We start from the raw sequence: 27,094 nt of genomic DNA, 5'->3' as shown, positions 1-27,094 counted from the left end.
CTACGTCAGCATCCCACACGGGTGCCAGTTCATGTCCCATCTGCTCCACTTCTTATCTAGCTTCCTGCTAATGGCCTGGGAAAATCAGCAGAAGATGGCCAAAGTGTATGGGCTGCTGCCACACACATGGGAGACCTGGATGAAGCACCTGTCCCCTGGCTTTGGCCTGGCTTAGCCCTGTCTGTTGTAGCCATCTGGAGAATGAACCAGTAGATCAAAGACCTCTCTCTTACTCTTATAACTCTTTCAAATAAATAAATAAATCTTATAAAAAAGATAATTATAAGATCTGCAGATCAATTTTAACAAACCCAACTGCATCTATTCAGCATGGAAGAATACAGGTAATTTGGACAGACTTAACAATAACAACAAAATTGTATATATAAAGAATTCCTCACTATGTGTGTAACAAATATATAAAAAGTGGGAGGTCAGAAAGTGACAGCTAATTTCAATGCAGAATTAATATACTGTTGAGGAGATGCCATGTTATGTTTAAGATGTCTAAGTATATGCCTCAGCATAGTACTTAAGATATAATATCCTTGCATTAGAAACGTTATTTCTAATTTACTTTTGGTAAACTGTAGATCCTGAATACACCGTTCTGTGTAAACACTTCTTCCTTTTACATAATGCATTCACAGGCTGTACAGTACCTTTCCCAAGAAGGCCATAGCATGTGAATTGCCAGCATTAGCTGCCAAATTGAAGTAGTCAAATGCTCTCTGTGGGAAAAGAATTGTTAAAACCATTAGCTTTTAACAGAATCTGCATTAGCAAAAACAGTTACTTCAGAAACACTAACAAAATTTTGTTATACTGAAGCGTTTTAAAAATAAGAATACCCGGTTGTCAATATTTCAAAACAGAAATCAGCACTTTCAGGTTTTATTTTATTAAAAGATAGCTGCATCATTAAGTCTTTTCATAGTTAGAAACACGAAAGAAATTTCTTGTGTTCCCTAAAATAAAGAACCAAGAAGACTTCTGTTGTTATTTACAGGCAAAGTGAATATCATGCTGCTTAACAGACAATCTAACAGGAGCTTAACTTTTGTCTCCTTCTCTGCTGATAACCTTGAAAGAAGGGAAAAATGGAAGTCTTTTCAAGGCACAGAGGTTTTTAAAATTCCTGTAAATAAATAAAATTTCCTTTTGTTCTGCTTAAAATCACACAAACTAAATTAAACACACTCCCATCATTAGAAGTTATCACCACTCTCAGTTACACTGCTCATCCTCGTTGAGGACCTAATACTGATGGTTATTGCTGTCTCCTGCTCATTTCACCTCTCCCTCTCTGAACGTTACCCCGTAAATGCACTCTAGTAATTTTGTTAATAAAAAAACTGAAACACGAGGATTCATCTTTTCTTTAGACCCCAATTTCCTCCAATGATGACTGTTACCTCCACACAGTCAAGCTTCTCAAATGAACTATCTGCATTCACTGCAATGCATTCTACAGCCTACTCTTCATGGGCTTCAGAAAGACTGTCAAGGGCAAGTGTTGTTTCATTTCACCTCACCGCTCTCTGCCGCGTTCTACCACACCCTCCTCCTGAAAGACTCTTAGCTTGGCTTACAAGATGCCACTCTTCCAGTTTCCTTCCTAACTCTCCACCTCAACACTGAAGTCTCCTTTGCTGATTCTTACCCTGCCTGCCATTTCTTCAGGGCACAACTTTGGATTCCATTTTCATTTTATAGTCTTTAAACTGTCTTACCTATTCTTATGGCTTTGCATACCACCTAGACTATGGCAACTTCTAAACTTCCATTTGCAGCTCCAAACCCATCTATTCAACTCCCTCTGAACATCTCACCCACTACTTGAACAGATATACCTGAAATCTTCACTCCATGACCACCCCTCCCCCCACAGAATGGGGGGATTATTCAGAATCTCAATGTAAGCAGATAATACTATCTATTGGTTGCTCAAGCCACATGCTCCCTTTCATTCTCATATCTGATCCACCACTAAACCCTATTTCTTTTATCAAAAAACATCTTGCATCCATCTATTAACTTTCATTACCACAGATCAACCAAGTTCCATTATCTTTCACTTGAACCTCTAGAATAATCCCCTTCCTGATCATCCTCTTTTATTCCTGGGGTCTTCTAATTCATTCTCTGTATTGCTGAAGTCACTGTTTTAAAGTCTGAACATGTTGTTCCTTGTAGTCCCTTGAAATACAAGATGGATATACTGAGGTTACCAAGCAGTTTTCTTAGCACTGCACTATGCTCTCTGCACGATGGGTGGCCAGCCATTGTTCATTTATGCTGTTCTTTTTGGGAACTGACATTACCTCCAGTCTCAACTTAAATGTCTTCTACTTCTTAGACAAGTTTTCCTCCCATTCTTTCCAACTGGTACTTCCCAATTACTAATCAGTAATTGTGTCCTTTAATTATTCTTTGTAATAATAATCACAATTCATACATATTTATTGGTGTGATTATTTAAGAAGTATCTAATGCTCTATTAAACTTGAAGCTCCACAGAAATACAGACAGATATTTTGTTCAGTATGAGGAGATTTCAAATGACTTGTGAAAAAGTGGGATTAAAAGATAAAAATAAAAAAAAAAATTAAAAAACCACACTATTTCTTGACATAAGTGCCATCAAGTTCAAGACACTTATTTTGTGGTTGATTATATCATCATTCCCAGGATCCTAAAGAACAAAGAGGCCTGGGAATCTGATGTCAATGCAGTCTTTACATTACCTGAAGAAAAATGAGTGCCCTTTAACTTTTAAAATTAGGAAACAAAATGAAGTTAGAAGGAGCCAAATCAGGACCATAAGGTGAATGCTGATGATCTGCCACGGAAATTCTGGCAAAACTGCCCTTGTCTGGCGGGAGGAATGAGAAGGATCATTGTCCTGGTGGGACAGCTGCTTTTCTGCTATAGCTTTGTCTAACTTTCTCCACTCGCAAAAATAAACAATGTTATCATTCTTAAAGTCAACAAACAAAATGTCATTAGCATCCCCCAAATGACTTTTGCTCTCAACTGGTCTTTTGCTTTGTCTGAACCATTTTTACTCCTGGTAGCTGTTGTTTTTTTTTTTTTTTTTTTAATTCATTTGACAGGTAGAGTTACAGACAGTGAGAGGGAGAGACAGAGAGAGGTCTTCCTTCCACTGGTTCACCCCACAAATGGCCACTACGGTCAGAGCTACGCTGAGCCGAAGCCAGGAGTCAGGTGCTTCCTCCTGGTCTTCCATGCGGGTGCAGGGGCCCAAGCACTTAGGTCATCCTCCACTGCCTTCCTGGGCCACAGTAGAGAGCTAGATTGGAAGAGGAGCAACTGGGACTAGTAGCCGGTGCCCACATGGGATACTGGCGTCGCAGGCGGAGGATTAACCTAGTGAGCCACGGCACTGGCCTTGATGTGTTTTGGCTTGTTGACTGTACTGGTAAAACAATGTTTCATCTCCTGTTATTATTTGAAAAAATGCTTCAGGATCTTGATCCCACCTATTTAAAACTTCCACTGAAAGCTTTTCCCTTGTGTGCAATTTGGACACAACCTTTGGCACACATCAAGGAGAAAGTCTGCTCAGCGTTCAGGCAGAATTGTGTAAGCTACATCAATTGAGGTGCAAGCGGTGTTGGTTATTGTTTCTGCTGTTAATCACTGGTCCTCTTCGATTAGGGAAGGAACAGGATTTATTTTTTCCTTACAAGTGGAAGTGGATGGTTTGCTACTGTGTGCTTCATCTTAACGTAACTCGGTACCTTCTTAAAATTAGTTACGCGTTTGTAAACCTGACTTCTTTCAGGCATTGTCCCCATAAATTTTTTGTCAAGTGTCAATGATTTCACCATTCCTCCATCCAAGCATCACCATAAATTTGATGTTTGTTTTAACTTTATCAGAATTCAAGTCACTCCGACAGAAGCTCTTTTCAAACTGATGTGTAATCCTTTTTAGTGCCACAAAGTAGACCCTGTTCAAATGTGTTGTAGTAAGTGTAAGTTTATTTTGTTGCTGAAAAATTTTAAAGTTAACACAGTTTCCATGAACTTTAGAAGACCTCTTGCCTTGAATCCTGAATTGTCAGCAATGAATGGCAAACAGTAGGTACTAAAATATTTGTTAATTCAATTATGTGTCAGGAACTTATTTTCTTCTTTAAAGCTGGTGCAATAATTTACAGTGCCGTTGCTTCACAGGTAGGCAGCAACAATACAGGAATATTCCCAAAGTTATTATATAAAAGGTATGCAGCAAACTCTTACTCAGAATTCTGTTTTCTCACTTACTAACCAGCTCATGTGATGATTCATTGCCCTAAGACGTACATTTTAATATCTTAGAGATGATGAAAGTTGTCAAAAGCAGTCTGAATAAAACAAAAACAAAGCAACCCATGATATTTGGATAGCTTTAATGATAAGTATATTTTGTTACAATCTAATTCTTAAGTTGGTGGTGTTTAGTATGTGAAATAATCTCAATTAGTATATTTAACTGGCATGGTGGAGACCAGTTTATTAGTTTGACAAATGTTTTTTAAAAACTTACTACATATTATACACTGTCAGAGGTTACGAATAAAGTAGCAAGCAAGCAGACATGGTTTGTGCTCTTTTGGACTCTGCGCTTAAGCAAGGAAATAACTTAGTTAAGTAATTAATTTACAAAGGACAGATGTTCAGACATCTGACTGTGGAACATGACCTTTTCCTGGAGGGAGACTAGGGGAGACATACTATAGGTTTGCTTCCAGTTCTGGAGAATGAGTGAGCATTAGCTACATGAAGAAAAGAGGTGGGTAATATTCATCGTACACAGAGGACTAACACTAAAGAAATCTTGAAACAGGGAGGCTCTTGATACGTTCAAAAACTTGACAAAGGGTCTGTGTGCCTGTAACTCAGAGGAAGGTGCTACAAAGGTAAACATAGACTGACTGGTAGGAAGCCTTAGAGGTCATAATAAAAGTTTTGGTCTTTAAGCTACTGGAAGTTACAGACCACACAAGAGTTTTTACCCAAGGAAATCAGATGTGTGATTTAGAGAGACAAGCTTTATCTAGGAGATACATGTGGAAGATGATCTACACAAGTGATAGGTATGGAGGTCTAAAGTAGGGAAGAGGTGAGTGCTATTTAGGGCACAAAGTGGACAAAACCTGGTGACTGAATAATAGATCAGACTGGAAGAACTATGTACTTTTTAAAAAATTTTTATTTTTGACAGGCAGAGTGGACAGTGAGAGAGAGACAGAGAGAAAGGTCTTCCTTTTGCCGTTGGTTCACCCTCCAATGGCCGCCGCGGCTGGCGCACTGTGGCCGGCGCACCGCGCTGATCTGATGGCAGGAGCCAGGTGCTTCTCCTGGACTCCCATGGGGTGCAGGGCCCAAGCACTTGGGCCATCCTCCACTGCACTCCCTGGCCACAGCAGAGAGCTGGCCTGGAAGAGGGGCAACCGGGACAGAATCCGGTGCCCTGATCGGGACTAGAACCCGGTGTGCCAGCGCCACAAGGTAGAGGATTAGCCTATTGAGCCACGGCGCCGGCCAGAACCATATACTTCTAATTCCTCACAAATAACATAAAATGTTCCTCAGTTCTATAAAGCATTTTCTAAAAGGTATTTAAAACATACTTCCATCATACACTTAAAGAAGGGGCCAATGCTATGGCATAGAAGGGTAAGCCTCTGCCTTGCAGCACTGCATCCCATATGGGTGCTGGTATTTGTCCCGGCTGCTTCACTTCCAATCCAGCTCTCTGCTTATGCCCTGGTAAAACAGCAGAAGATGGCCCATGTGTTGGGCCCCTTCACCCATGTGGGAGACCTGGAAGAAGCTCCTGGCTCCTGGCTTTGGATTTGACCAGCTCTGGCTGTTGTAGCCATTTGGGGAATGATACAGTCAATGAAAGATCTCTCTCTCTCTCTCTCTGTAACTCTTCTCTCTCAAATAAATGTTTAAAAAATAAGTATATATATATATATGTATATACATACATGTACACACACACTTAAATATTTATCTAGCTACATCTACACACACACACACACACACTTACAGAAAACCAAGACCTTGTATGTGAAATTTCTGGACAATATTGAGAAGCAGGTTTTAAATTAATAAAAGCTTTTCTACCACTCTAAAGTACATTCACATTTTCTTTTGCTTCCTCAGGCATTAGATTTTGAAAGCTCTTTTGTGGTGTGTAAACAACACAAGTTTGATATTGGCACTGAGTGAGCAAGAAATGCACCTAGAGCATCATTTCTTGATACAACATCTCTCAAAGCCCAAGGGGCAGGGCAGTTACCTGATGATTTTGTTCTACTCCACGTCCTCCATGCAGATGCAGCTGTCCCAGCCCAACCTAAAAACAAGAACAGAGCAAAGGAAGTGGTGGAACACAGTCAGGATCAGACTACCAAGAAAGCATCTTGGGAGTAAAAGGCTTTCTGTTTACGACTCAAAAACAACAACAACAACAACAAAAACTAAACATAGTCTTCAGTCCTAAAAACATGATTCTACTTTAACTCCAAATTTTAAAAATTAAAAATATATGCAAAGTATTCTTCTAAAATGAGGTGAAGTAAAACATTTTCAGACAACTCCAAACTGAATTTGTCCCCAGTGAACCAGCTCTAAATGAAATACTAAAGAGTGCTCCTCAGGAAAGAAGGGAAATTATCTAGAAGTTCAGAAATGCAGTAAGAGCAGTGGAAAAGTAAATTTGTGAGTAAATCTAAGTTGATATATACTATATCAAACAATAATATCTTGTCAGATTCACAGATATACAGAATTAAAACAGAGTACATGAAAGTTCCTGAGTTGTCCTGGAAATGGTGAAAGTGCTTATCACACCACACTTGGCTAACTTCAGGATACATGCTGTGCTCTCTAGGCAACCAAGGGATAGTGGAAGCAGGACTACCACACCGGGTAAGGGACAGAGATGCACTAGCAGAAAGCAGCCAAACTCAACGGGAGCAAAAAAGGAGACAGCAGGGAACATGGAAAAGCATGTTTCATGAACAGAAGATTTACGCCAAAAACTAATATATAAGGAATAGGCTTAATCGCACAAGATAACTTATTATGATTTCAGTAAGATAAACTTTTAATCTAACTTATACTGTGGTTATTGATTTTTTTTTTAAGGCTCCCTTCTCAGTCTTAAAATTATGTCTTCTTAGTAGGTGTCTTTTGTTCATCTCTATATATTGTAAATTATTAAGAAATGCAAATTTAGTAGAAAAACAATGTTTAAGTTTTTTATTTTAATATCATCAAAATAAGCCAGGAAGCACATTCATACAAACACATACACACACACAAACGCATGATATTCTGATGGATAGCATATAGTTTACATTAAACAAACCTAATTCTGTTCTAGACCTTCAGAGAATTATGTTCTAAGATAAGCAAAAGAAACATGAACAGTAAATAGCCACAAAGAATACTCAAGATTCCAAATATTTCAGGAATTCCTTACTTAGAGAAATGAGTTTCAACCCTGGTGACTCCACTAAGAACTTTGATCACCAGTGTTAATGCTGCTCATCTCAAGCAGTGACTTCCAACTGTGTTATACAGGACAGTCACGTGGTCAGCTTTTAAGGACTCTTACTGTCCAGCTCCCATCTTAGATGAACCCAAATGGAATCTGTGGAGAGTGTGAGCTTCTTGCTATTATTTTTAATGCTCCTTTGGGGACTCTAATATGAAGTCAGTAATTGCTCAGAGCAATGAGAATGTTACTAACAGATCTAAGTACTTAGCCACCCTCCCCCATCACATTAAAATACACAATGCAGTAAAATATTCTCTGAGATGTTTAAACACATACCTGTGCTTGTACATCGCCTTTTTCAGCTAGAAACTGGTAATACTGAATCAAATCTTCTTCTAGCATCCCACTGTTCATTCCTGGGTTTTCTACCTCATCAGGCAGCCGTATTCTTTGTACTACTGAGCCTCCTGTTAGCGAAATGTCACTAGCAACTGAAACAGGGGGACAAAGTAATGTGGCAAACAGTCAGAAGGATTGTCCACGGGAAGGGGTACAATCCCAGCTGTACAAGGCTGACAATAAATAATGTGAAAGAGAACCTCTAAAATATTCTATAGATTATAAGGTAGTAATCTATTCATAAAGGAGACTTGTTCCCATAAAATATTTAAGAAGTGAAACCCAAAGCAAAATTAAAGAAAACTGTACTTCATCACCTAATTTGAAGATGAGATATGTGAGAGAGCCATTCAAGATACTTCAAGCAGTACAACAAAAACACAGGATTTTAATTTTTTTTTCTTAGTAAAAAGAATAAAAAATATATACCATGATTGGCAACAAGCCGATAGTGAGTCAATGCAGATTCACAACTCTGGAGGACTCCAATGCCAGCCCAGTACCGGTATCCCTGGAAAACAATTTCCAGTGAGAAGACAGAAGATCACAAGCTTCAGTGGCGTTCCTCTAGAACTGACAACGCTAACTCTAACCAGAATGGGATTCGTCGTCCTTTCACTGAAGCACACTTACACTTCATTTTTCCCGAGTCTTAAGTTTTGAGATACCTTGCTCAGCAACGTCCACACGCAGACTACAGTTAAGAACTAGGAAATAAATAATAAAGGTCCTACAGCAATCAAAATAAACACCAAGGACTTTGTGGGTGAAGTACGTACATTTTACCCATAAGAGAAAACAGGCTAGTGCTTAGAAGGAATTTTAATCTTATTTTAGACACAATTTTAACAAAAATGAACTAATTTTCCAAACTAACAAAGCAGTAAGAAATTGGCAAAATAAAGAAAATAGGACTGGGGCATAGTGAGTAAAGCTGCAGCCTACAGTGTTAGCATTCTACATGGGCACTGGTTCGAGACCTGGCTGCTCCTCTTCCAATCCAGCTCTCTACTATGGCCTGGGAAAGCAGTAGAAGATGACCCAGGTCTTTGGGCCTCTGCACCCTGTGGGAGACTGGGGAGAAGCTCCTGACTCCTGGCTTCTGATTGCTGCAGCTCCGGCCATTGTGGCCAATTGGGGAGTGAACCAGTGGATGGAAGACCTCTCTCTCTCTCTCTGCTTCTCCTCTTTCTGTGTAACTCTTTCAAATAAAAAATAAATCTTAAAAAAAAAAAAAAGAAAAGAAAATAGGACTACTGGCAGCAGGTCCAGTAACACCAGCAATTAACAATTTCAGAATAAGAACAAAAAGCAATACTCTAACAAACTTTAATAATATTTAGGGCATTATGTATAAGAACATGTATAATATTTAATGTCCTTTTAAAAATTATTTGAAAGGCAGAGAGAGACACAGAAGAGTCAGCAATACAGAGTACTTCCCCATCTACAGCCTTTTGCCTCGAAACTTCACATGTCTTTGGCCAGGCCAAGGCTAAAGTCAGGAGCTAGAAATGTGATCCAGGTCTCCTACAGGGATGGCAGCAAGCTGCTTCTCTGAACTGTCACCACTGCCTCCAAGTTTATGCAATAGTGGGAAGCTGGAGTCAGAAGACAGAACTGGGAACTGAATCCAAGCACTGTGATTTGGATTTTGGCATCTTTACCATCAAGTCAAATGCCCACCCCTTTCAACGTTCTTACTGTGTAGCCATTTCTTCTGTGGCCAATGTTAATTTTAAAAAAAAAAAAAAATTTATTTAAGTTATACAAGTTTCATGTATTTCACATATACAGAATTAGGAACACAGTGATACTTTCCATCCATCCCTCCCTCCCACTCATGTTCCAACCCTTCTTTCTACTCCCTCTCACATTCCTACTCTTAATTTTTACAAAGATCTATTTTCAGTTTACTTAATGATCATATAGTTACCCCTACACTAAACAAGAGTATGAAGAAAAAAAATGCTGTCATCAACGGAAGAGATAGGGCTGCAAACAATCATCGAATTTTTTTTTTCCTGAAGATTTATTTATTTATTTGAAAGTCAGAGTTACACAGAAAGAGAAGGAGAGGCAGAGATAGAGATAGAGAGATAGAGAGAGAGAGAGAGAGAGAGAGAGAGAGGTCTTCCTTCCACTGGTACACTCCCCAAATGATTGCAACAGCTGGAGCTGTGCCGATCCAAAGCCAGGAGCCAGGAGCTTCTTTCGGGTCTCCCAAGCGGGTACAGGGGCCTAAGCACTTGGGCTACCTTCTACTGCTTTCCCAGGCCACAGCAGAGACCTGGATCAGAAGTGGAGCTGCTGGGACTCGAACCAGCACCCTTATGGGATGCTGGCACTACAGACCAGGGCTATAACCTGTTGCGTCACAGCGCTGGCCCCAATCATAGAATTTTAAAATGTCCACTTTACTCTAATACATTACATTTTTGGTACTCTATTAGTTACCTTGGATCAGGGAAAACAGATATCTGTTTTTTTTGGGACTGGCTAATTTCACTAAGTGTAATGGTTTCCAGTTGCATCCATTTTGTTGCAAAAGACAGGATCTCATTTTTGTTTTTACAGCTGAGTTGTACTCCACAGTGTATATATACCATAATTTCTTTATCCAGTCAATAGTTGATGGACATTTGGGTTGATTCCATCTCTTAGCTACTGTGAATTGTGCTGCAAATGACCATGGGGGTACAGATAACTCCTTCAGATGCTGATTTCATTTCTACTGAGTAAATTCCCAGGAGTGGGATGGCTGGGACATATGGTAATTCAATATTCAGATTTCTGAGGTATCTCCATACTGTCTTCCACAGTGACTGCACCAGTTTACATTCCCACCAATTAAGGTACCTTTTCCACACGTGTAGCTATCATTAAAGAAGCCTGGTAGAGCAAGTATTGTGGTGCAGCAGGTTAAGTCGCCTCTTGGGATAACTACATCTTGTATTAGAGTATTGCTTCAAGTCCTGGCTACTTTGCTTTCCTTCCAGCTTCCTGTTAATATGCCCAACAAGGAAGCAGATCATAGCTGAAGTGTATGGGCCTCAGTTACCCATGTGGGAGACTCAGATGGCATCCTTGGTTCCTGGCTCCTGGCTTTGGCCTACTGTAGCCTTGGCTGTTGTGGGAACTTGGAAAATGAACCAACAGTTTAAAGATACATCTCTGTTGCTCTCCCCGACCTTCCCCCTTTTTTGGTCATTTTGCCTTTCAAATAAATAAATAAATAAATAAATAAATAAATCTTTTAAAAAATGAAGAATGATGAAAATAATAAACCTATCAAAATATTTGACATGTTTGCCATACAAAAATATAATCTCTTTTATTTCTTGAGAATTCACTTGAGTTTTTAAATTATTGTTTGAGGAATAAATGTTAATGTAGACTAGACAAACAAATGGAACAAATGTTAAATTAGCAAGTGTTGTTTCAGCAAGAGTAACACCCTTGCTTTTCAATTGTTTAATCTCTTTCAGTGGCTTATCCTGGTAACAGGGCAAAGCCCAAGCTCCTGGGCAAGACTTACAGTTCTTTCACATCATCCACCTACCTGCCCATCTTTTGAACTACCTGGCCTTCCACTATTCAGCACATCAAAGTGCCTGTACTTTTTTGCAGACACAATGTTCCTCCTGTCTCTGTTCCTTTGCATTTACTGCTCTTGCTGCCTGGGCACTGTTTTCTTTTGGATGCATTTATTCCTCAAAAAACAAAACAAAAACAAAAACCAAAAAATACTGCAACTGCCTCTTTCTTCAGAAGTATCTCCTCTAAATCCTGTTCCCTTCCAATCCTAGAGTGCCTTAACATTGTTACACAGCAGTTTAATGTTCTCCCTACTTATGTCTCCCTTTCTGGATTAAAAACTCATTGGGGGTTAGGTACTATATTTCATTCATATTTGGAACCTCAATGATAAACGCTCAGTAAATATTTTTTCAACACATGTGAGTAAAATGAGCTAGGATCCACCCAGGTTCCAGTGAATTTTCCTTCTTTTTTAAATCTCATATCACATCAGTGACCAGATCTTTTCCAGATTTGGGACTGGTTTTTCTGCTTTCAGTCTCATTTCCACTCAGCCTACTCTTAACATTCTGGAAAAAGGAACTTAACAAATTCATTTGAACACAGTAACATGTATCAGAGATCATATGATCTACCACAAATCAATTTAAAAGCAGAAGGAAAATTAAACCCCTTAGCAGAAAAAGAATTAGTTGGAAAGATTGTTTTTTATTTACCACTAAGTTATTTAAGTGACTAATGCTGTCTGGTAATACAGAAGAGTTACTCTTTAATGTCTCTTATAGACTCAGTTTTTTGTATAGTAAGTCCTTCAGCAATGTCAATGTCAAATAGAGTACCTAAAAGGTAACCAACAGAAGTGAAATTGACACTTTGAGATGCAATGATTTCAAACAGCTCTTGTCTCCACTGTTGAAGAATGCTTTGTTTTTCTTCATACTATTTGTTGAATTCTTTACTTAGGGTAGCGTTAATATGTATGACATTAATTAAAAATTGATCTTTGTAAGAAGTAAGAAAGAGGAGAGGGGATAAGAAGGGTAGGAGTATGGGTGGGAGGAGGGTAGGGTGGGAAGAATCACTCTATTTCTAAATTTGTATATATGAAATGCATGAAGTTTGTATATCCTAATTAAAGGTTTCTAGGTTAAAAATAAAAGTCAAATGTAATGATAATCCAATCTAAAAATGGTTCTGATAAGCAGTTTCAACTTAGAGAAAATTCCTTTCTTTTTGAGAGCCACTTGTCAGATCTCTATTTTAAGGGCAATCAGCCAACCTACTCATTTCAAAGAAAAATTGTGGGCACTACAAATTTTAATTCACAAGTAGATTACATTTGTAATATTAACAAGAATTTGAGAGATGCTTAAGCAAATATTTGCCTTTAATTAATAGAAGCAAATTCCCACCATGAAGGTTGGTAAAGTGGACACTGTAAATTAGAAATTCTTCTACTACTTGATGTTATTATTCTTCCACTGAAGTCATACTTACCAAAACCATGTGTGCTATCAGATTGCCCCCCAGAGCTCCAAAAGTATAATACACAAGGGCCTATGAAAAAAAAAAAAGATGCTTACTAAATATACAGGCACACTTAACTGCTATTATTATTTATTCAATTAACACTGCAATATGCAATAAGGTTTTAATAGTATTACCTTTGCCTGACTTGAATTAACACCAAGTCCAGAGGCATAGAGAAAGCCAAGAGCCTGAAAATAAAATGATAAAAGTAAGCATTCTTTCTTTGGTGAAAGTTTATCCAAGGCAGACATAAGTATGCAGTATGGAAGATTTAAACATTTTTATTGCTAAAGGATTTGAATGCAAGAGTGCACCTCTATCAAGAAGCTTCAGAAATCCACTTAGCATTCTACAATTAAATGTAACTTTAAACAAGTAAAGTGTAGCTTCAAGACTATGACAAGTTAATAAAATATTAACTAGAAAACAAAACTGAACACACAAAAACATGACTTTTACTTCAGTTTATGAATGGCCATCATGAAGACAAAACAATTCTTATATATTATACCAAGATTATTTCTCTATCTAAGGAGTGTGGGCTATACTATGAAAAAGGATAAGAGATTAGCAAGGTAAACCTTTCCAGGAATAAAAAGAAGTAGCAAGGACTCGAGTTGAAGAGGTTAAAAGAGAAAGATCACTTAGCGATGCTAGCATACATGTGATTTTCTAAAACTATCCCAACAACCAACTCACAGTAAGGTTCTACCAGTACTTTGCCTTCTGTGGATCATCCATGGTGACACAAAAGTATAAGCTAAAAGTTTTTTTTTCCTCTTTTTTTTTTGACAGGCAGAGTGGACAGTGAGAGAGAGACAGAGAGAAAGGTCTTCCTTTTCCATTGGTTCACCCCATGCGGGTGCAGGGCCCAAGCACGTGGGCCATCCTCCACTGCCTTCCCGGGCCACAGCAGAGAGCTGGCCTGGAAGAGGAGCAACTGGGACAGAATCCGGCTCCCCAACCGGGACTAGAACCTGGTGTGCCAGCGCCGCAGGCAGAGGATTAGTCTATTGAGCCGCGGTGCTGGCCAAGTTTTTTGTTTGTTTGTTTGTTTGTTTTTTAATATTTATTTATCTATTTGAAAGGCAGCATTACCTAGAGAGAGGACAGACAGGGAAAGAGAGGTCTTCTATCTGATGGTCCACTCTCCAATTGGCCACAATGACCGGAACTGCGCCGATCCATAGCCAGGAGCCAGGAGCTTACTTCGGGTCTTCCCACATGGGTGCAGAGGCCCAGGAACTTGGGCCATCTTTTACTGCTTTCCTAGGCCATAACAGAGAGCTGGATTGGAAGTGGAGCAGCTGGGATGTGAACCAGAGCCCATATGGGATGCCGGCTCTGCAGGCGAAGGCTTTCCCCACTGTGCCACAGGGCTGGCCCCAATCTAAAGTTGTAAGGTGTGGCAGGGCCTGCCAGTGCTCAATACTCATGAGTGCCTCTACATTTCTCATCTTCTGCCTGTGCTGGGGCTGTGGCTAGAAGGGATATAAGATGTTTTGGGGCTTGGCCTTTAAACACGTCCCTAAGAACCCTCTGGCTCTCTCTTCTCCCTTCCTGATGGCTTGGAGGCCCAAGTTTTGGATGGTGTAATTATAAGATGGAAGCAGCCCAGGACCAGAAATCACCACACAGAAGATAGCACTGTGGAGAGGAGAGCTGTATCAAACCTGGCTTGCAGTGCTCAGCCAGTGATTCCAGGGCTTTGTCTGTTGAATCAGCTTGAATTAAGTACCCCGAGAGAGTGCTTTGCAATACGTAAAGTGTTATGGCATTGTAAGGGTCTATTATCAGAGGGAAAAATGCCTTATAAAATAGAACCATTCTTCAGAGTAGAAGGTTTTGAAAATAAAGAATATATGTGTAAATTTTATTTAAGTTGATTTATGCAAAGAAGAGAAAAGGACTTGGAAAACAAAGGGAAGCAATGGAGACACAATACTTATAAATTAACAACTAAAAGAATACAAAAGAACCACAGACTTGTTAGGTATTTAGTTCTTGGGCCATCTTCTACTGCTTTCCCTGGCAATCAGCAGGGAGCTGGATTGGAAGTAGAGCAGCCTGGACTAGAACCGGCACCCAATGGGATACCAGCACAGCAGGCAGATGCCCAACCCATATGCCACAGTGCTAACCCTGAGGTATTTAGTTCGAATGAAGACAATGGGTACAACTCCTGTTATTGATTAATGAGTCTGAAAAACAACTTTCTCTGTGATTGAATTTTTTCCTGCAGCGTGAGTAATCCTGGATGATTTGAAGGCATTTAAAACCAATGTTGGGGGCTGGCACTATGGCATAGAGGTTAAGCCTCCACCTGCAGTGTCAGCATCCCATATGGGCACTGGTTTGATTCCTGGTTGCTCCACTTCCAATCCAGCTCCCTGCTAATGTGCCTGGGAAAGCAGTGGAAAATGGCCCAAGTGCTTGGGCCCCTGCATCCATGTGAGAGATCAGAAGAAGATCCTGGCTCCTGGCTTCAGTCTGGCCTATTTGCAGCCGTTGTGACCATTTGGGGAGTGAACCAGAGGATGGAAGATCTCTCTGTCTCTCCCTTCCTCCATCCCTCTCTCTCCCTCTCTATAACTCTGCCTATCAAATAAAATAAATAAATCTAAAAAAAAAAAAAATGTGATGGTCTCCTAGATCCTGGTGTCAATCAGTACTAACAGCACCAACTCTAGGTGTCAACCTTGGAATTACTAATGCAGAAACAACCAGATACCACCTATTAACTGAAGTGATATAATGTGGAGTATAGGACAATGCTTATAACATAGCCTAGCCAAAAATATTTTACTTGAATTTATCAGCTTGTAGCTGTGAGATCTTGTTTACAAGAAATGTAGGCAAAAAGAAACATGTCCAAGGACACTATGAAGAAGGAGAGATAGGACACTCTACAGAAAAACTGGTCCTATCTCTAACACAGGAAATAAAAAAAGGCAGGAGGCTAACTCAGAAATAACAACCAAATTAATGGTATAGTTCTAGACTGATTACTAACGGTTTGAACAAAATGATATAAAGAAGTTTTTGGTTTAACACCATAGAAATATAGTGAGTGTAGGTATTACAAGAAGCAAAAATTTGCTGGATGAGAAAGGTGAAGAACTTAATTGAAAAAAGTCAATAGTGCACCGGCATTGTGAGTGAGTTAAGCCACACTTGTGAGGCCAGATCCCACATCAGAACACACGTTCAAGTCCCAGTTGCTCTGCTTCTGATCCAGCTTCCTGCTAATGCAACTGGGAAGGCAGCAGAGGTACTTGGGCCCATGCCACCCATGTGTGAGACCCAAATGGAGTTCCTGGATCTTGGCTCGTGGTCATTTCGGGAGTAAACCAACAGATGGAAGATTTCCATGCACCTCTCCACCAGCCTCAGTCATTCTGCCTTTCAATAATGTTTATTTAAAGAAAAAAAGCAATAGTGACGGTGGCGTCCCATTTTTAATAAAACATTTACCTACACACACATACATACACACACACGTGAAGAGAAAGGTCTACAAGGGCACACATGCACAAATATATCACCACTGCTCATATCTCAGTGGTACATACATGATGTTTACTTTCTTACTTTTGTTAGTATTTTTAGTTTTCTCTAATTGGCTGGTATGGTTTCTATAAGAAAATACTTTTTTAAAAACACCAAAATTAACAACAGCATTTGAATTCTGGAAAAAATACAATAGCAAATTCTCTAAAAAATAATTACCTTCATATTTCCTTCTCTACAGATCTGATTTAGAAAACAACAAATGTAATTGTAGCAACTGCAAAAATGCTTTCAAGATCTTAAATTAAGGAAAAAGTTTACCAAGAAGATTGGTAAAATGGTCTGCCACAAAATTAGTATTTATAGATATTTCATCTTCCAGTCTTACTTGTTAAAAGAAGGTAGGATATACACAGAAAATAAACTGCAGTCAAATTATCAAGTGCTGTATGCACAGAGATTCTCTGTTGAATGTACTTACAGTCTGTCCCTTGGGAGAACCTTCCTCAGTCAATTTCTCAAACATCTCTTTAGCTGCCTGGATATTCTGTGTCAGGTAATCACCAAACAAAAGGGCATAAGATACTCTCTCTAGGGCCTTGGTATGGTTCATGCTTGCTGCCTTTTGAAGATATCGATATGCTCTTTAAATGGAAGCAATTAAAAAACAAATTAGCAATGTTTTAGAATTGCCGCAGTAAGTTTTTCCAAGACCTACTAAAATACAGCGCAAATAATTTGCTTTTGTTACAGAATTCCTCTGATCTTATTTCTACCAAGTCATACTACTTACATGTCTATAATGTCCTGGCTATTTTGTTTTTACATAAGGTACCAGTTCTCTATGTTGTCCTAATATCTTGAAATAGTCTAATCACACTAGCAAATATTCTAAAACCTTCTATTTAAAGTTGACTAGATTTACAATAAGAGAAATATGATATGATGGTATGTAGTCAATAATCCAATGACAACTGTTCCAATTTTCTTCTTGAATCTTTGTATAGACTAGAACAAATGTCAGATGAAATTAAAATAACAAAAAATGGCAGAAGACAATTGTTTGTTTTGTGTTCCTTCCAAGTATAAATTCCTAAATACAGATAAAAAATTATAAAGCAAAACCAAAACACAAACACACCCAACCACAATTCCCAATGCTTGGCTGATGTTATTTTGAATTCTGAATAGTACAGACATTCTTGGTTCTTAGGAACTAAACAATTTTAATCAGTTACTTCTATTTTAGTCACTGTTCATTCTTATAAACAGTATTTATAACATTTTTATCCAACCAAGCTAAAATTTAATAAAAGCAGTGCCATTAATGCCCACTAATGGTAATGGTGCTCAAGAAATCCTCTGTCTCTGACATTACAGTTCAGAAACATGGCTTATCTTGAGGGGGAGAATGGACTTGGCAATGCTACTTACTCTCTTTTTTGGCTTTTCTTATTGCTTCCATTGAGGATTTTCATTCCAGTCTGATACATCATTTCTGCTTCTTGCATCTGTCGTCTTCTAGTAGCCTCTTCCTCAGCTAAAAACATAATGGCAGGTGCAGGTAAATGGATTTTAGTTCTATACCAATTATTTATCAAACATGAGTATTCGTCCTTTAGCAGAGACATACAAACACAACTAATGATATTTTATTAGTTCCAAATATGTCAAAGTCAGTAAAAATAAGGATAGGAAGCTATTAGAAAAAAGTAGTCAGAAACACTGTAGTAGTCAGAAAAAAAAGTAGTCAGAGTCACTGCTGTAAATAAAGCATACTTTTGCCCTATCTGGAATGCTGTGTACTTTCACAAAGAGAAGTTTTGATTAAATATATAATAAGAACTAGAAAAATTCATTTTGTTTAATATCTTGATTTAATAGTCAAATTCACTAAACTTTTAAAAAAGACTTATTTATTTGAAAGGCAAACAGACAAGGGGAGACAGGGATATCTTCCAACCACTGGTTCACTCCCCAAATGCCCTTAACAGCTGAAGCTTGGACAGGCCAAAGCCAGGAGCTTCTTCCTGGTCTCCTGCACAGATATAGGGGCCCAAGCACTTGGGCCATCTTCTACTGCTTTTCCAGGCACACTAGCAGGGAGCTGGATCAGATTAACCAGGATTTGAACTGGTGCCCATATGGGATGTTGGCGTTGCAAGTGATGGCTTTACCTGCTACGTCACAATGCCAGTCCCCGCTACATTATTTCACACTCACTGTTTCAACACTGAAAAAAAAAAAACAAACTACAGAATTGTTAAAAAAGATTTCCCAGGCCAGCGCCATGGTTCAACAGGCTAATCCTCCGCCTAGCGGCGCCGGCACACCGGGTTCTAGTCCCGGTTGAGGCGCCGGATTCTATCCCAGTTGTCCCTCTTCTAGGCCAGCTCTCTGCTATGGCCCGGAGTGCAGTGGAGGATGGCCCAAGTGCTTGGGCTCTGCACCCCATGGGAGACCAGAAAAAGCACCTGGCTCCTGCCATCGGATCAGCGCGGTGCACCGGCCACAGCGCGCCGGCCGTGGCGGCCATTGGAGGGTGAACCAACAGCAAAGGAAGACCTTTCTCTCTGTCTCTCTCTCTCTCACTGTCCACTCTGCCTGTCAAAAATTAAAAAAAAAAAAAAAAAAAAAAAAAAGATTTCCCAAAAACTATTTTGTTACTATACTACAACATTTAAAATAGAAATTTAAGACTTATCAATATTGCATTGGTACCAATAATTATAGAAAAAGAACTGAATTCTTATTGCCAAATTAAAAAAAAATGTGATTATTAAACTGGAGTACCCAGTCACGGTTTCTTATAATAAAATATGGACTGTATTTGATGTTATCTCCCAAGAATGCTCAAATATTCTATCAGATCTACTATTCTCTACTTCTGCTATTTGATATTAAAGGGAAGTGTGTCCAAGATTATCTGCTGTTCACAGAAAACTTTCCTTTCTGAAAATATAGATCAACTGTAGAGCTCAGCCGCTTTATACTGACATTTACATTGAGGATGGTGAAATAGACTATATATATTTGTCAAATGTTACCCTAGCACATCATACTTCGTTCAATATAGATTTTATTTTATTTTACTTTACTTTATTTTATTTTATTTTATTTTTGACAGGCAGAGTGGACAGTGAGAGAGAGAGAGACAGAGAGAAAGGTCTTCCTTTGCCGTTGGTTCACCCTCCAATGGCCACTGTGGCCGGCGCACCGCGCTGATCCAAAGGCAGGAGCCAGGTGCTTATCCTGGTCTCCCATGGGGTGCAGGGCCCAAGCACTTGGGCCATCCTCCACTGCACTCCCAGGCCATAGCAGAGAGCTGGCCTGGAAGAGGGGCAACTGGGACAGAATCCGGCGCCCCGACCGGGACTAGAACCCGGTGTGCCGGCGCCGCTAGGTCAATATAGTTTTAAAAAAGTACTATTTTTCTTCTAATCACTATTAATCCTCATTGTAATGATCTGTTTCCATTATTGCCAAAAAGTGCTTTATGTTAATTAACTTAGCATCCTGCCAGATGTGTTTACAGAACACCCTGTGCACACCAACTGAAGACCTTTAAACAAGACAGGGATGTGATATATTGCTGAACCACAGCCTGGAAATAAATACACTACAGGCTTCCAGCTCCTACAATCATTCCTTAAGACTACAACCATGTCACAACACAAACCACTTAAGACCAAGGAAGAAAAGATGCTAGAAAAAGGCCTTCAGAATGTTGCTCAAAACCAAAGCTACCGAGGAATACTTACTTTCACAAAAGCCCCATTTTTCGTCTGCCTTGTAGTCATACGTTGTGGCACACCATAGTCTGCCATCTTCCCTCCCATCTGCTGTACATTCATCATATTCCTTATCCAGGAAGAGAAAAGGGAAATGGCAGGGCTCCCCATGGGCTGTGCCTTCAATGGCAGTCAAAGCTAGAAAGACAAGAAATAAAAATCTAAATGTGAACAGCACCTCTAATATACATGGATCCAACACTATCAATGTTGGCAATTAGAATTTGAAGGCTCCATATTTTAAAATTTGTAATGGGGAATGTAAGAGAGTTTTTGATTAGGGATGACTTGGGGTTAAGTCAATTTAGTGAGCATGACTAATTGACCACTCTGCAACTAAATCTTGCTTAGACTGTCTGAAATTCTTCACTGGACCTAAGCCAAAAGGCCAAGAAGCAATTTTCTCAAGTTCTTTAGATACAATCTTAGAAGGTTAAAAGTCTTCTGTAAAACTCTTGCCCCACAAGTGAGCAAAATATAAGGCCTCTTAAAAAAAAGGGGGGGGGGGGACTGGCGCTGTGGCGCAGTGGGTTAAAGTCCCAGCCTGCAGCGCCGGCATCCCATATGGGCACCAATTCTAGTCCTGGCTGCTCCTCTTCTGATTCAGCTTTCTGCTGTGGCCTGGGAAAGCAGTAGAGGATGGCCCAAGTCCTTGGGCCCCTGCACCCACGTAGAGACCTGGAAGAAGCTACTGGCTCTTGGCTTCAGATCAGTGGAGCTCCATTTGTTGTGGTCAACTGGGGAGTGAACCAGTGGATGGAGGACCTCTCTCTCTCTCTCTCTGCCTCTCCTTATCTCTGTGTAACTCTGACTTTCAAATAAATAAATAAATCTTAAAAAAAAAAAATAAGGCCGGCGCCGCGGCTCACTAGGCTAATCCTCCGCCTTGCGGCGCCGGCACACCGGGTTCTAGTCCCGGTCGGGGCACTGGATTCTGTCCCGGTTGCCCCTCTTCCAGGCCAGCTCTCTGCTGTGGCCAGGGAGTGCAGTGGAGGATGGCCCAAGTGCTTGGGCTCTGCACCCCATGGGAGACCAGGATAAGCACCTGGCTCCTGCCATCGGATCAGCGCGGTGCGCCGGTCGCAGCGCACTGGCCGCGGTGGCCATTGGAGGGTGAACCAACGGCAAAGGAAGACCTTTCTCTCTGTCTCTGTCTCTCACTATGCACTCTGCCTGTAAAAAAAAAAAAAAAAAAAAAAAAAGGCCAAATACAATTGAATTAATTCCACTATGAGCACAACTCTTTTTTTCCTAAGTGTTATAAGTTAATTTATGCAATAATATGAAGTTATAAAGGAAAAATGGCCCCTCAGGCAAAGTTAATCACTTACATACTCTTCTGTGATCCCACAGTATTTTATAAGAGTATTGATCTCATGTACTGAGGTTATTATTTTCATTTACCATATTCTAGCTCCTGCTAGACTTTGAACTTGTTAAGGGTAGAGTTTATCTCTTTAATTTACTCTAGGATTTTTTTTTCTAAGTACCTCTAGGTGCTGGGAATTACGCCAGACGCTGGAAATGAGGTGCAGCAGAGGTGTCCGCTACACAGAACTTACTGCCTAGCAAGGAAAGAGGCATTAGTGTACAGATGTTACAGAACAGAAGCCTCGGGTGTCAGGAACCTGGGACTGAACTCCAAGAATGTGCATGAGATGGAGTGCATGAAAGGTTGTGGGGTACGGTGGTAGAATTCCGCAGGCAGAGGGAACATCAGGTATAGTGAATCAAATGAGTAACAAAATAGACAAGAGAAGTGGCTAAAGGATCATGCAGAATTCAGAGTAGGGAGTTCTTTATAAGTCTTTTTTTTTTTTTTTTAAAGATTTATCTATTTGAAAGAGTTACACAGAGAGGAGAGCAGAGAGAGAGAGAGAGAGGTCTTCCGTCCGATGGTTCACTCCCCAGTTGGTCACAACGGCCAGAGCTGCACTGATCTGAAGCCAGGAGCTAGGAGCCAGGAGCTTCTTCCAGGTCTCTCATGCGGGTGCAGGGGCCCAAGGCCTTGGGCCATCCTCTACTGCTTTCCCAGGCCACAGCAGAGAGCTGGACCAGAAGTGGAGCAGCCGGGACTAGAACCAGTGCCCATGTGGGATGCCAGCACTTCAGGCCAGGGCATTAATCTGCTGCGCCACAGCGCCAGCCCCCAAGTCTTTTTAAGTCTTAATAAGGAATTTGGACTTTTATCCTGAGAACAAAGGAAACTCACTGAGGAATTTTAAGTGGGAGTGACAAGCTCACACATAATATTTAGAGAGTGGACAATGGAATGGAGACACTAGTCTACTTGAAAGGTAACAGTAGCTTGCGAAGGGCAATGGAATCAAAGACAGGGGCACATTCAAGCGATGCTAAGGATGTAGACTTGGTACCACTTACGGGTGGACTAGATGTGTGGACAAGAGGACAGACTGCCAGGTATTGGGCTTCAGGTATGGGTAGATGGCTGCCCTTACTAGGGTACAGAATGCTAAAGGAGGATAGGCTACTGGGTAGGGAGGAAACAGAGAGAGAGACATGTTAAGTTTTGATCCTGCTATGTATCAAGTGGCTATTGAAAAAATGAAAATGTCTTAGACATCTTTTTGATTGTAAGGAGAAAATTCTCAGCACATAGATAGCAGTTGATGCCAAGGGTAAGCCTAAGAACATCAAGTGAGAGGCAGATGAGACCAGAGGGCTAGGACTAAGCCTAGAATCCCACATAACAGATCTGAGTACATGTTAACTCCATTGGTTGCTATTATTTATTTATTTTTACTTAAAAAGAGTGACAGAGAGGGAGAGAGGGAGGGGCAGGCAAATACCCTTCATCTGTTGGTTCACCTCCTAGAGCCACCTGGACCTCCCACATGGGTAGCAGGGACTCAGCTATCTGAGCCATCATCTGCTGCCTGCCAGGATCACCTTCACAGAAGCTGGATCAGAACTGGAGCACCTAGGACTTGAACCAGGCAATCTGATACGGGACACGAGCATTTCAAGTGGCAGTTTAAGATGCTAAGTCACACGCCCACCCTCACTGGCTGCTTTTACTTGGAGACTTTAATTGGGTAGCAAAGCTTGCTGATGAAGAGTATAGGTTCTAGAGTCAGAACACCTGATGCAAATCCTACCACTTCCTAACTGCATTTTGAGCAAAATAATCTTTTTTATCTATAATTTTATTGAGAGATAACTTTCTTATCTCCAAACAGGAGTAATATTTCTTTTTAAAAATTTTATTAACATAAAGAGAACAGATTTCATGTACTCTAAGACAAGCACACTTCCCTCAATCCCTTGCTCCTTCCAATCTCGTTCCTCCTTTCCCCTCTTCATCAGTTTTTGCAAAGACATGATTTTAATCCACTGTATATTCACAGGCTTAACTTGCCACTAATCATAATATTTAACAAAGGCAGGAAGACCACAGTTCCACAGGAGTATAAACAAGGGCTAAAAATGACAACCATATCTCAAAATGATCATTTCATTCCTACATATTGTTTGTATTCAGAGGTATAGCCACCATCAGGTTTACCACGGACAACAAACATGAGAGGTCAATCTACTATGCAGGCTGAAATAGGGGAAAAGAACACCCTGGAGTCACTGATGGCATAAGACCCAAACTGCCTATCCATGGAGTTCCGGTTATATGAGCCAAATAAACCTCTGTTCTGCCTGTGCTTGAAGAATTTTCTACTATTTGCAACAAAATATGTACCTTTGAAAATAGCTTCCTTTTACAATGGCTATAATACAGATTTACCACAAAGTAATCACTCCTTGGTTGATGGCCATTTATTCATTTATTTTCAGTAATTGTTTATAAGGTGATTTGCAGAAAACAACCCACTATTGTTATCATTTGATAGTCTTGCTTGTAAGTTAGACCCTTGGTGTCTGTGCACTCAGATTTTAGGAGAGTTCTCACCATTCTAATTTATAGAAATGAATCCCTATGCCTAAATGTTTGTACAAATATGTGGTTATGCTTAACCCCTGTTTCCCTCTGGCAGTCTACAATTCTAGGCAGAAGGCAATTCTATGACAAATCCCTGGTAAAAACTCCAGGCACTGGTCTCTAAGGGCTTCTGTGGTAGGCAGCATTCCACATGTGTTGGTAGCCTAGAGCTGGGGGAATCACCTGCATCCAGAGGACTCCCCTGCAAGAGGACATCTGGCAGTTTGGGCCTTGTTTCTTCCAGACTGCACCCCTGCGCCTTTACCTTTTGTTGATTTTGCTTTACATCCCTCCACTGCTGTGAACACAGCTGCATGCCAACTCCTTGGCAGCCTCCTAGCAAATCATCAAACCTGGGCATGGTCATGGGGATCCCCAACATAGCTGTTACCCCACTTGTGGTGACAGAAATATGGCTAAAGCAAGGTTTGGGAAGAGGAAGATACGGGTAGGGCATGACGATTCCTCAGTGCTGATGCAGTTATGGGGTCATCCGCGGTATGAAGCAGCAGCTGAGCTGCTGTCTGCTGGGAGAGGTAGATATTATCTGTGGAGTGATACAACGACAAAATCAACTCCAGGAGACTTGGCTTACTGAATTCCTCAGATGTTTCTGGTCGCTCTGGCTAAAGTGAGGGAAAAAAACAATAGCCCAGGTAATGCCTTACATTATTTGTTCTCTCCTGATGAGAGGAGAAAAGGTCCCCAAATTCAATGGGATACGTTAAAATGTTTAAAATTTGCAAAGTTCTCAACTTCAAGTTGGGAGAAAAAAGTTAAATCAGGTCCTGGAGCTGGAGCAAAGTTTAAGATAAAAAATTATGAAGAAAAGGGAGGGTCACCACTTGAAATACTCATATTCAATACTGGAATGCTTGAACAGAAATCCTAGCTCCACTTCTAACTCCAGCTTCTTGCTAATGCTCACCCTGGGAGGCAGCAGGTGATGATTCAAGAAAATCTCCCGGCCGGCGCCGCGGCTCACTAGGCTAATCCTCTGCCTTGTGGTGCCGGCACACCGGGTTCTAGTCCCGGTCGGGGCACCGATCCTGTCCCGGTTGCCCCTCTTCCAGGCCAGCTCTCTGCTGTGGCCAGGGAGTGCAGTGCAGGATGGCCCAAGTGCTTGGGCCCTGCACCCCATGGGAGACCAGGAGAAGCACCTGGCTCCTGCCATCGGATCAGCGCGGTGTGCCGGCCGCAGTGGCCATTGGAGGGTGAACCAATGACAAGGGAAAACCTTTCTCTGTCTCTCTCTCACTATCCACTCTGCCTGTCAAAAAAAAAAAAAAAAGAACTGAATCTCCGCCACTCAGCGGGAGACTGGAATGAGTCTGGGCTAGTGGCTTCAGCCTGGCCCAGCCATGGCCGTTGCAGGCATTCAGGGAGTCAATCTGTGGATGGAAGGTCTCTCTGGCTCTCTTTCAAGTAAAAATGAAGTTAAATAAATTTTTTTGAAAGTGGGGGAAGGCAATATTCCAGAAACTTTTTTTTTTTTTTTTTTACTTGACAGGTAGAGTTATAGACAGTGAGAGAATGAGAGTGAGAGAGAGAGAGAGAGAGAGAAAGGTCTTCCTTCTGTTGGTTTACTCCCCAAATGGCCACAATGGCCAGTGCTGCGCTGATCCGAAGCCAGGAGCCAGGTGCTTCCTTCTGGTCTCCCATGTGGGTGCAGGAGCCCAAACACTTGGGCCATCTTCCATTGCACTCCCGGGCCACAGCAGAGAGCTGGACTGGAAGAGGAACAACTGGAACTAGAACCCGGAGCCCATATGGGATGCTGGCGCTGCAGGCGGAGGATTAACCAAGTGAGCCACGGCACAGGCCCTCCTGCAACTTTTTTTAGTCTGGCTGGTGCTGTGGCTGCAGTAGGCTCCCTGGCCCCCTATCCCTACCTTCACTGCATCCCAGCCTGCATCTTCCATGGCAGCTGTAATATTAACATTGCAAATGCTAAACCTACTGTTAGGAGTTTGAGTAAATTGTGACCAGAAGAAAACAATGGATTTTTTTTTTTTTAGTGGCTTTGTATTCTGCTTCTATTGCCTTTGGATGTATGGTCAAAACTGATATAAAATGTTAAATAGCTTCATAAATGCCACAGGAATCATCCTGATCATGGGAAGACAAACAAGAAAGGTGTTGATGGGACCCAACTTCTTAGATTTTTACAAGCAATGAGCAGGTTGAAATTTAAACTTTTTGATTACCGGAAACAGAATGAGTTTCTGTAATGTACGGTTTCTGCTATGGAAGGCACAGGATTTTGCTCTCTGGAGCCTCTTGTCAAAGGGAGATAACGAGAAAAAGAACAGATACACAGATGGAGATATACTTTTAGACTTTTGAAAGCGGGTTTTAGCTTGCCAAGGAGCTCTTGTGAAAGCAGAGATCTGCCTCTCAAGGCTGAAGATGTAGCCTGATAAGCATATTTTCTAGTAGGTCAATTTGGACGCTAATACTGATAAGACAAAAAAAGATTAGAAAAGCCTCCCTTATCATTTGGATTTGCTGACCCTGCAGGATCTCACCTCTGTTACTGCTAAAGAAAAGTCTCTGATTTTTTTGAATCCTGTATGCACAGATCTTAACTGCCCAGACTTGAATGTAAGCTAAAACCACACTGTCTAGTGTGGATTTTCAACCCCAGTGAGAGCTGTGCTGAATTCAAAATAGGCACAGGCTAAAGAGAAGTCAGACTCTGCATCCCTGCATGGTTAGGACAGCTCTCTGTGAAAACCACGAACCGTGAAAAATAATCATGAATACTGTTGGACTTCCAGGGTCACATACAAGTGCCCAAAGGAAATGGCTTGTCAATAGGATCACCTGAAATGCAGATGCTGATCAG

At 40.8% G+C, this 27,094-nt stretch overlaps 1 protein-coding gene across 3 annotated transcripts in view; it reads right to left on the bottom strand.

Moving 5' to 3' along the window:
* The window catches only part of SEL1L (SEL1L adaptor subunit of SYVN1 ubiquitin ligase), a 68,873-nt gene that overhangs the window by 25,330 nt on the left and 16,449 nt on the right, over positions 1-27,094 (bottom strand). For 2 of the 3 annotated variants that reach the window (XM_062181830.1, XM_062181832.1), the window contains 9 exons: positions 20,265-20,432; positions 17,938-18,043; positions 16,985-17,147; positions 13,128-13,181; positions 12,961-13,020; positions 8,353-8,434; positions 7,861-8,015; positions 6,319-6,375; positions 663-731 (listed from right to left, as the gene is read on the bottom strand). In XM_062181830.1, coding sequence (XP_062037814.1) covers positions 663-731; positions 6,319-6,375; positions 7,861-8,015; positions 8,353-8,434; positions 12,961-13,020; positions 13,128-13,181; positions 16,985-17,147; positions 17,938-18,043; positions 20,265-20,432 — 914 coding nt within the window. The remainder of the gene's footprint in view (positions 1-662; positions 732-6,318; positions 6,376-7,860; positions 8,016-8,352; positions 8,435-12,960; positions 13,021-13,127; positions 13,182-16,984; positions 17,148-17,937; positions 18,044-20,264; positions 20,433-27,094) is intronic. The other variant, XM_062181831.1, reaches the window with a different exon arrangement.

Source organism: Lepus europaeus, chromosome 22 (genome assembly GCF_033115175.1).
Source record: "Lepus europaeus isolate LE1 chromosome 22, mLepTim1.pri, whole genome shotgun sequence".
NCBI lineage: Eukaryota > Metazoa > Chordata > Mammalia > Lagomorpha > Leporidae > Lepus > Lepus europaeus.
This window is presented reverse-complemented; position numbering and strand designations above follow the sequence as displayed.